The 9,692-nt window shown below is 47.7% G+C and overlaps 1 protein-coding gene across 1 annotated transcript in view; it reads left to right on the top strand.

The window, feature by feature from the left end:
- Fhad1 (forkhead associated phosphopeptide binding domain 1) overlaps positions 1-9,692 on the top strand; it is a 160,421-nt gene that overhangs the window by 46,859 nt on the left and 103,870 nt on the right. The window contains exon 6 of the mRNA XM_008822681.1: positions 4,146-4,379. Within this exon, the coding sequence (XP_008820903.1) occupies positions 4,146-4,379 (234 nt within the window). The remainder of the gene's footprint in view (positions 1-4,145; positions 4,380-9,692) is intronic.

The raw sequence follows: 9,692 nt of genomic DNA, 5'->3' as shown, positions 1-9,692 counted from the left end.
GTATTTCCAATGAGGGAATTTAAGGGATTCAGTTTCTGATATAATGGTGACATCAGCCCCTGTGTCTACTAGGCCCTTTATGGCAGTTCCATCTAGGAACAGGGTCATTAGTGGGGAGTGGTTGAGGATTGGGAGAGTCCATAATATCTGTCTCGTTTCCCCTCTTGTGGGTGGGGCTGAGGGGCACCCCAGGTGGAGTTTAAAGGAGCGGAGTCCGGTTGAGGTGGTGACCTACAGTCTTTAGCCCAATGGATCCCTCTTTTGCACTTGGGGCAGCGAGTCTTGGGGCGGACTGGACCTCTTGGGTAGTGGCTACGAAAGTGGCCAAGCCCCCCACAGTTCTAACAGCCTTCCCGCATGCCAAAGTGGACAGATTTTCCTTGAGACAAAAGAATCTCCAAGGAGGCAGTCAAAGCCTCAATAGGGCCCACCCTAGGGTCCAAGTCTCTAGTGGCGAGTAGCCATTTGTGAATGTTATCCCTCCCAAGTTAATTGTTCAATAAGCCCCCCTTGGGTGGGTCCAGACTCCACCCTCCGCTCTACTGCCTCGGTAACATGGGTAAGGAAGTCTGTGAAGGACTCCCCTGACTGTTGAATCAAATTATGGAAAAAGACTTGTGGTTCACAGGTGGAGCAACATTTAAGGGCCTTAAAGGCCAAGCAAGAAACTTGTTGAAAATAGGCATGGAGACCAATAGTAGACTGCGAGATGGGGTCAGTATATTGTCCACGACCTGTGAGCATGTCCAACATAATGTTGAGGCCATATTGGAGATTTAGGCGTATCTGGCTTTCAGCCTGATAGTCATAGGCTGCGTGCCAGTTTAGAAAGACTGAGGGTTCTAAGACTGCCTTTAGTAAACTATACCAATCATAGTGGGTTTCTAAATGTAAGGACCACTGGCAAAGAACCTGTTTGAAATATGGGAGTCAGGGCCCAATTGCTCAGCTGCCTTGTGGATAAGAACAAGGTCAGCAAGTGGGGTGGGAAGCCATGGACGCTGCGCCACATTGGGGCCGACGTTAAGCGGAAATGCGGACAAAGGCAGGTGAGGCTTTAAAGAGGGCGGTCTAAGAGGGAGGGGCACATTAGCAGGGGAAGGGGTGGGATGGTTATTGGTGGGAGAGAGAGTAACTCCTTCCATGGGTAATGGGGTAGGGGAATTTCTGGATATGGTAGCTCTAGGAGAGTATCCTGAGATATAGGCAAAGGAGCTCCTTCCTTATTGATAGTGGGTGCAGAGGCGGCGTCCACCTCTGGGTCTGGGGGGTCTGGGAGGCCCGGGGTCGAGGTAATAGCCAGATCTACACTAGATTGCTCCTGGGGCCAAGATGACTTCCTCAGGAGAGGAGGATTTAAGGCTAGCAATGATGGCTAGGAGGATCAGTAGGAACGATGTGGGGGGAGTGATCCCTGACCCGACCTCCCTTTTTCGGGCCAGGAAGAGGACCCGCATCCACATGTCAGGGTCCCACATGTTTTCAGGGGAGACCCACGCAGCTAAATTAGTGGCTTCATCCCAAAAGTGTTCGATATCTTTTGGTTTCACTTTCAACCCTCTGGTTTTAAGGAGAACCTTGAGTGCTGCTGTTTGTGGTTCCCTGCGCTGTGGTGGTAAACTGCCCATCGTGGGAGGGTCTCACGAAGGGGAATTTGCCACAAAAGTAGAAGACGAGGGTGACTGCCAAGAGGGCACAAAGGAAGCAAAGAAGCACTGTGAGCCACTCGGATGTAAACCGCCCCGACATGTAGAGGTGTATCGGATCCAAATGTCTTGTGCTCAGTGAGGGACTTCTGGAGGCCATGACACCTACAGCCGTATGCTCACACGGTGTCTCCAGGACAGGCAACAGGGTGACTGGAAGCCTGGGCTCTGAGTTCGGGGTGGATCAGCTCTTATGTGAACTCACCGGGAGAAGCTGAGAGGGGGGAGGTGCCGACCTTGTGGGCTTTGGGACCATGTGGCAGAATGTGCCTCCCTGATCTAACAAATTAGGCCTGGGCTCTGAGTTCGGGGTGGATCAGCTCTTATGTGAACTCACCGGGAGGAGCTGAGAGGGGGGAGGTGCCGACCTTGTGGGCTTTGGGACCATGTGGTAGAATGTGCCTCCCTGATCTAACAATAAAGACGACAGACAGGGTGGAGGGGACAGAGGAGGAGGCTACTCGCTTACCCTCGAGCAGCCGAAGAAACAGACAAATCCAGGGGCCTGCTTACCGAACGAACCGAGGTTCTGGGTGTCCCCAACACCGTGGGCAGGAGTCCCTGTTCCGGCGCCAGGTGTTGCGGGTTCTCCTCAGGCCAGCTGTGAAGACCCTGACCTGGATCGGGTCCCCTGCCGATTAAGGGGGCAAGAGGTGCAGAGTCACAACACACAGACCCCGGGAGTTGAATAGAAGCAAGAACTAGGCGAGGTGCTGCAGGCTCATTTAATGCAGGAGGGGGCAGGCCTTTTATTTCCCTTTTCTCCGCCCCCAAGTCCCTTTAGTCAGCGTATCGTTTTCTGATTGGTCCGCACCATGCAGTCTGTCAGCAGTCACTGGGCTCCCAAGCAGGGTACGGAGGTGTGGGCTCCTTTGGTGGGCTAATTGCAGACCAAAAAGTGAAGTGAATTCTCGCTGAATCCCAGGGCTCTGGGTCCGCGCCATCTTTGGAGGCTTCCTGTACAAGGAAGGCAGGAAGGAAGGAAGGAAGGAAGGAAGGAAGGAAGGCAGGAAGGAAGGAAGGAAGGAAGGAAGGAAGGAAGGAAGGAAGGAAGGGTGGCTGGAAGAGCTAAATCACTTTAAAAGGAATGGTTCAGGAGGCAGGAGGGTGGGAATTTGGGGGTGGTAAAACACCTGCCTAGCATACTGGAACCCTGAATTTGATCTCTAACACTGCAAAATAAAATAATAAAAAACATTGGGAGTGTGGTGGCCCATACCTGTAAGCCCAGCACTCCAGAGGTAGAAGGAAGAAGTTCAAGGGCATCCTCAGCTGTTTAGTGAATTTGAGGCAACCTGGGTTACATGAGACCCTGTATCAAAAAATCCTAAAAGACTTTTTAAAAAATGGGTCAGAAATCGTGCAGCTGCAGATAAAAACACACTGGGATTTGCTTTTCCAGTCTCCCTGACACTCTAATGAGAAGTTCAGGGTGTTTTCTCCCCCTTAAGGGAAAGGTAGCAAATTCTTTGATGACTGCTTTTGCTTGGAGGAGATGGAGGATGGGCTCCAGTTTTGGTTTTTTTTTTTTCCCCAGCCCAGAGTTTTCAAGAGCTGCTGGTCATTCCTCATCCCACTTCAATCCTCCTCTTCCTTGACTTACTTTACCTGTATATATTGTGAGCAGCCAAAGGAGGCAGAGAATTCCAGAATTAAGGGAAGGGCAAAGGACCCCTCAGAAAGTGTGAAATTTTAAAATGAACAAACAGCTCTTGCTACCTTTGGAATGTGTTTGAATCCTGTGCTGGTCTCCTAATTAGCTCTGCTGGGTCTCCATCACACTAGACACAGGCCTGATAAGGGGCTAGGCAGACAGTTATAATAAATTCCTGTCTGCTTACAGTGTCAGGTTGGGATGGTGGGTACAGGCGTGGGGTTCTAACCGAGCTCTAGTCTCTCTGGCATAGTGTAAATGTCTCCTGTCCTCCTGTCTGTCCTTGCCTTCCCCCAGAGAGTGGTACCTTATTTTTCCCCATATTTTAGAAATGGGCCTAGCTTTGCACCCACACCTGCCTCTGTCAGCCTCTCTCTGGTCCCCCACTCCCCTGTCCAGCCTCCCTCTGGCCCCCACTCCCCTGTCCAGTCTCCCTCTGGCCCCCACCCCCCCTCCCCTGCCCCTCCTCCCTCTGCCCCCCCCTCCCCTGGCCAGCCTCCCTCTGGCCCCCACTCCCCTGGCCAGCCTCCCTCTGACCCCTACTCCCCTGACCAGCCTCCCTCTGGCCCCCACTCCCCTGTCTAGCCTCCCTCTGGCCCCCACTCCTCTAGCCAGTCTCCCTCTGGCCTCCACTCCCCTGGTCAGCCCCCTCTGGTCCCCCACTCCCCTGGTCAGCCCCCTCTGGCTCCCACACCCCTATCAGCCTCCCTCTGGTCCCTTAGACCCCTGGTCAGCCTCCTCTGGTCCTCCATACCCCGGTCAGCCTCCCTCTGACCCCCACACAGGATGAGATCATTCTGCTACTGGGAAGAGAGGTCAACCGGCTCTCAGATTTTGAAATCGAATCCAAATACAAAGACGCTGTGATAATGAATCTGCAGAACGAAGTAGCTGACCTGAGTCACAGGCTGTCCAAGACCATGGCCTCCAGGCAAAGCGACAGGGGTGCCCCAAAGTTCCAGGGCCCGGATGAAGGCACCGATCAAAGGCAGAAAGAGATTGAGAGCATGAAGAGCCAGGTAGGACTTGGGGACACAGAGTCACACCTCAGGGTGAGAGCTCACTGGTAGAGCCTGGGGGCAGTGTCGAGGAAAGCTGGGGCAGTATGGAGGTTAGGGACACAGGTCACCAGTGGCCACAGCTCCCAGCACAATGCCCAACCTAGCTCAACCTCACAGTCCTACTAACACATCCAGCAAGAGGCCGAGGCAGTCTCAGAGACACCCAGGAGCTGCCTAGCACTTGCAGAGCACATTAGAGGTACTGAGCGCCTTGAACTCGGGTCTGCCAGCTATTGACCCCAGACCTTTACCCCTGCCTCCCATATCTGCCCCAAACCAAGTTTTCAGTGCCCCAAACCGAGTTTTCACTGCCATACTGGCTGTCTGTCACACCCATCCATCCCCAGTCAGAAAGAGCTACAGGCAGTTAGCCAAGGGAGAAAGGAGCCCCCAGTCCCTCCCACACCCAGGCAAACCTGAAGGTGGTGACTGGCTCAGGTATGGGCAGCTCCATCTAATGACAATTCCCCACTTAGAAAGTCTGGATTTACCAGGCATCTCATCTTCCATTCCCTGGAAATGAGATTCATAGTCTTTGTTTAAAAATATGGCCACTGGGCTAGGGAGATGGCCCAGTGGGTAAAGTGCTTGAGAACCTGAGTTTGATCCCTAGAACTCACATAAAAAAACAAGGCATGGTGACACAGGCTTGTCATTCCAGCTCTGGGGAGGCAGAGACAGGGACTCAGGCTCTCTGGATGGTTGGCCTAGCCAAAATGTCAAGCTTCAAGTCCCAGTAAGAGACCCTGCTCTCGAAAAATAAAGTTGATGATTCCTGAGGAACAATGCCCAGTGTTGACGTCTGGCCTCCACACATATGTGCATGCACACACATGTGAACATGCACACACATCTGTATACACAATAAGTTCAAAAACAGTAATAGGGGCTGGAGAGATGGCTCAGCAGTTAAGAGCACTGGCTGTTCTTGCAGAGGACCCGGGTTTGGTTCCCAGCACCCACAGGGCAGCTGACAACTGTCTGTAAAAACAACAGAGTCCTGCTGTCTCTTTGTTACTACCCCCACTATGTCTAGTTCAACAGTCCCCAGTTCCAGAGACTCTAATGCCCTCTTCTGGCCTCTAAAGGTATTGCAGGCATGTGGTGCATTTGCACAAATAAACACAAATCACTCATACACATAACATAAACAATAAATAAAAATTTTCTGGGTCTTTTTGAGACAGGGTCTCCCTGTAGCCTCAGCTGTCCTGAAGCTCGTTGTGTAGAGCAGGCTGGCCTTGAACTCACAGAGATCTGCTTGTCTCTGTCTCCGCAGTGCTGGGATTAAAGGCAAGCACCACCATGCCTGGCTAACAATAAATAAAAATTTAAAGTAATAACCATAAATAGCTGTTAGTTCCACATATAAGCCATATCTCAGCAAAGTTAAGGAAAAAGAAACCAGTCCCAGATGAACTTGGGCCACGATACATAATGCTGCTTAAAGTATAATTCTGGCTGGGTGAGTTTCAGGCCAGCCAAGGCTACATAGCAAGACCCTGTCTCAAAACTACAACAAAAAAGTGTAATCCTGTCGTAGAAACCAAGTTTGGGGACCAGGGATGGAGGGTCATGAGGAACAGGAGAGTAAAAAAGATTCACAGTCACTGGCAAATGAAATGTACTTTATTTCCTCTAGGCGAGAGCATATGCCTGCTGGGCAGGCAGCCACCAGGTTAGGGCATGAGCCCTTGCTCCCAAGGACTGTTTATAGGAAATCACGCAAAGATGGCTTCTTTGCAAAACTGACTAGATAACAGATTACATCACTGTTTACTTTTAGGGATCCCCAGTCATCCGATGTCAGCCCTTCTGTACTGACTGGTAGCTCTCTGGATGTCTCTGGATGTTCATGAAGGAAATCCATGTCAGTGCCATGTTGTATCAGCATAAGCAGGTCCTCAGGGCCTTGATTCCCTACACATGCCTGGAGCCTCCCATTTCCACCCTTTCTCTTCTATACCCAGCTCAAGTGGCACAGCTTCTATCCTAGAAAAGACACAGAAAAGGATGGCAGCTCATATGTGCGTACTCCATTCTACAAGTACAGCAGCTCCACAGGCCAAGGATGAGGCCTGGTTCCCTCCCAGAACTCTTAACTACAGCTGCCCCTGCCCCACATTTTCAGTTAGCCAGGACCAAGTGTAGCTGAAAAACAGCAACTGGAAAGTTCCAGACGCAAATAATTCATAAGCTGTTTCTCTTAATTTTTGTTACTTTGTTTGTTTGTTTGTTGTGTGTATGTGTTTGAGCAACTGTGTACAAATGTGTGGTGGTCAGAGGAAAGCTTGTGGAAGTCAGTTCCACCATGTGGGTCCTTGGGGTCAAACTCAGGTCATCCAGTTTGGTAGCAATCACCTTTACCCACTGAGCCATCTTACCAGCCCCAACTCACAAGTTTTTAATAACTTTTATTATAAGGTACCATTAAAGTTGTTCCATTTTATTCTTACTGATCTCTTGCTGTGTCTAAGTGGTATAGGTGCCTGTGCACAAGGACAAAGACAGCCTGCAGAGGGCTTGGATTAGCCACAGTCTTGAGCACCCCTTATCCCCCACTGGCGAGGGGAGGGGCTGCTAGATCGGCCTGTGTGTCCATCAGTTCACCCTTTTATTCTTCCATCTGTTCATTCAAGTACTTAATTATTGTCATACCCCCGTATGGGCTCCAAGAGTTCAGCAGGGAACATGGCAGACACATCTTTGTCTTCCCCTATTAATATTCTAAGTCTCATTGTTGAAAGCTGGGGCTCCATCCCATGGAGCTTCTGGAGTTGATGGAGGCAGAGCCTTGTGGAAGGAAGTCAGGTCATTGAGGGCTTTCCCTCGAAGGAGATGTTGAGTATCTGGCTCCTCCTCATTCCCCTTTCTTTGCTTCCCAGCCACCACAAGATGAGCTGCTGGCTCCACTACCGCACTCTCTGTCATCACAGATCCAAAGCCTAAGGCCAATTAGTCATGGACCACAGCCTCTATGATCCAAAAAAAAAAAAAAAAAACAAAAACCTTTTTTCTTTTCTTTTTAAGTTGATTACCTCAGGTATTTTGTTATGGTAACAGAAAGCTGACTAACACACATTCTGAGGACAGAAACAAGAAACAAGTAAACACGTAAATATGTATTCAACTTTTTGGCTCTTTCTATAGCCCCAGCTCTCCTGGAACTCACAATGTAGACCAGGCTGGCCTTGAACTCACAGAGATCTGCCTGCCTCTGCCTCATAAGTGCTGGGACTACAAAAGAAATGAATGCTCTTCCTTTGGGGCCTGTTGTTTAATACACCATGAAGATAGCAGATCCTCTGGGATCTGCCCCTGCAGACAGCTGCACGTCTCATGACTGAGCCCCTTTCACTTGATCTGTACCCAGTTCTGCATTCATGTCGAAGCTTTCCTGAACAGAGTCCTTTCCATGCATATGGAGAGGGATGGATGATGCTCACCTGTCTTTGAGTCTATGATATCAAGTTACAATTTGAGTATTATTTTAGGTGACTAGTGAGATATAAAAAAAAATGTTTTCTCACTTTGGAACTACCTAGAAATAATTGCATTGGTTTGTCATACTGACGCCCCTTCCTTCCACTTGTAGCTAAAGATAGTCACAACTAAAAGAGGATATTTTATGTGTGTGTGTGTGTGTGTGTGTGTGTGTGTGTGTGTATGCGCGCGCGTGTGTGTGTGTATGTGAAAGAGAGAGAGAGAGCACATGCCACAGGAAGTCTGGGGAGGTCAGAGGTCAGATGACAACTTGCAGGAGTCAGTTCTCTCCTTCCACCATGTGGGTCCTGGGATTGAACTCAGGTAATCAGATTTGACAGTAAGCATCTTTACCTGCTGAACCATCTTCTTGGCCCCTAAGGTAGTAACTATTGATTGTCAGTTTCACCAGATCTAGAATCATCTAGGAAACAGGCCTCTGGTCTTGTCTGTAAGGGATTTTCTAAATTAGCTTAACTGAGGTGAGAGGGCCCACCCTAACTGTGGGCAGCACCATTCCATGGGCTGACGTCCTGGGCTGAATAAAAAGGAGAAAGAGCCAGCATCCATCTCTCTCTGCTTCCTGACTGTGGATGCAACATGACCAGAAGCCTCACACCTGCTGCTATTCCTTTCCTGACATAATGGACCACACCCTCAAACTGTGAGCCAGAATAAACCCATCCTCCCCTAAGTTATTTTTGTTTCTTTTAAAATTTTATTTATTTATTTATTATTTAGTAACCCCATAATTAGAAGAAGCATTTCATTACAACAGCATTGACATATTCAATAACAATTTCCAGAGCTAAGATATATCTCTTTCAAAATTGACTGTAAATTTTTAGGTTCACAGTTGAATTAATACAGTTATACAATATTGAACTCTGTATAAAGCCCATAAGACATAAAATTGAATGAGGTTTTAACCTTTAAGAAACATCGCACATGCGTTTCTAATCTCTATATATCTGATTATTACTAGTCACAGTCAGTTACTTTCTGAGCTCCTTGGCATCTGAGCATGGATATAAAGTCATCAGGTAGATTTCAGTGGCAATGTTTTTCACATCTACTAATTATTAAGGAGCAAATTTTTATGCTTTGAAGATTTTTAAAGTTTTTTTATAATTTAATAACCACATGATTAGAAGAAACATTTCGTTACAGCTTTAACATATTCAGTAACACACTCCAGAGCAAGGGTACATCGCCTTCACAAGTGGGTGAAGTTTCTAGGTTCACAGTTGAGGTAATAGTTATACAATATTGAACTCAGTATAAGCCCTGTAAGACATAAAATTGAATGAGTTTTTACCCTTTAAAAAGGATCTCCATTTCATTTTAAAATATGCTGTTTCTACATTTTTTAATATTTTTTTTTAGAAGAAGCATATCATTACAGTTTTAATGTGCTGAATAACAGTTTCCAGAGCAAAGATACATCTCTTTCACAAGTGGGTGCAAGTTTCTAGGTTCACAGTTGAGTTAATACAGTTATACAATATTGAACTCAGTATAATCCCTGTAAGACATAAAATTGAATGAGTTTTTAACCTTTAAAAAAAGATCTCCATTTCATTTTAAAATATACTGTATCTTACAGAAAGGCTCATTTTTAATGATGTTTGCACATGTGTCTCTAATCTGTATATATCTGATTATTACTAGTCACAGTTGGTTACTTTCTGAGATCTTTGGCACCTGAGCATGGGTATAAAGTCATCAAATAGCTTTCAATGGTAATGTTTTTCACATCTACTAATTAACCTGAAGCAAATTTCTATG

Source organism: Nannospalax galili, unplaced genomic scaffold, assembly GCF_000622305.1.
Source record: "Nannospalax galili isolate Female #2095 unplaced genomic scaffold, S.galili_v1.0 scaffold548, whole genome shotgun sequence".
In the NCBI taxonomy this organism is placed as follows: Eukaryota; Metazoa; Chordata; class Mammalia; order Rodentia; family Spalacidae; genus Nannospalax; species Nannospalax galili.
The sequence above is the reverse complement of the archived record's forward strand: the minus strand, read 5'-3'. Positions and strand labels throughout refer to the sequence as shown.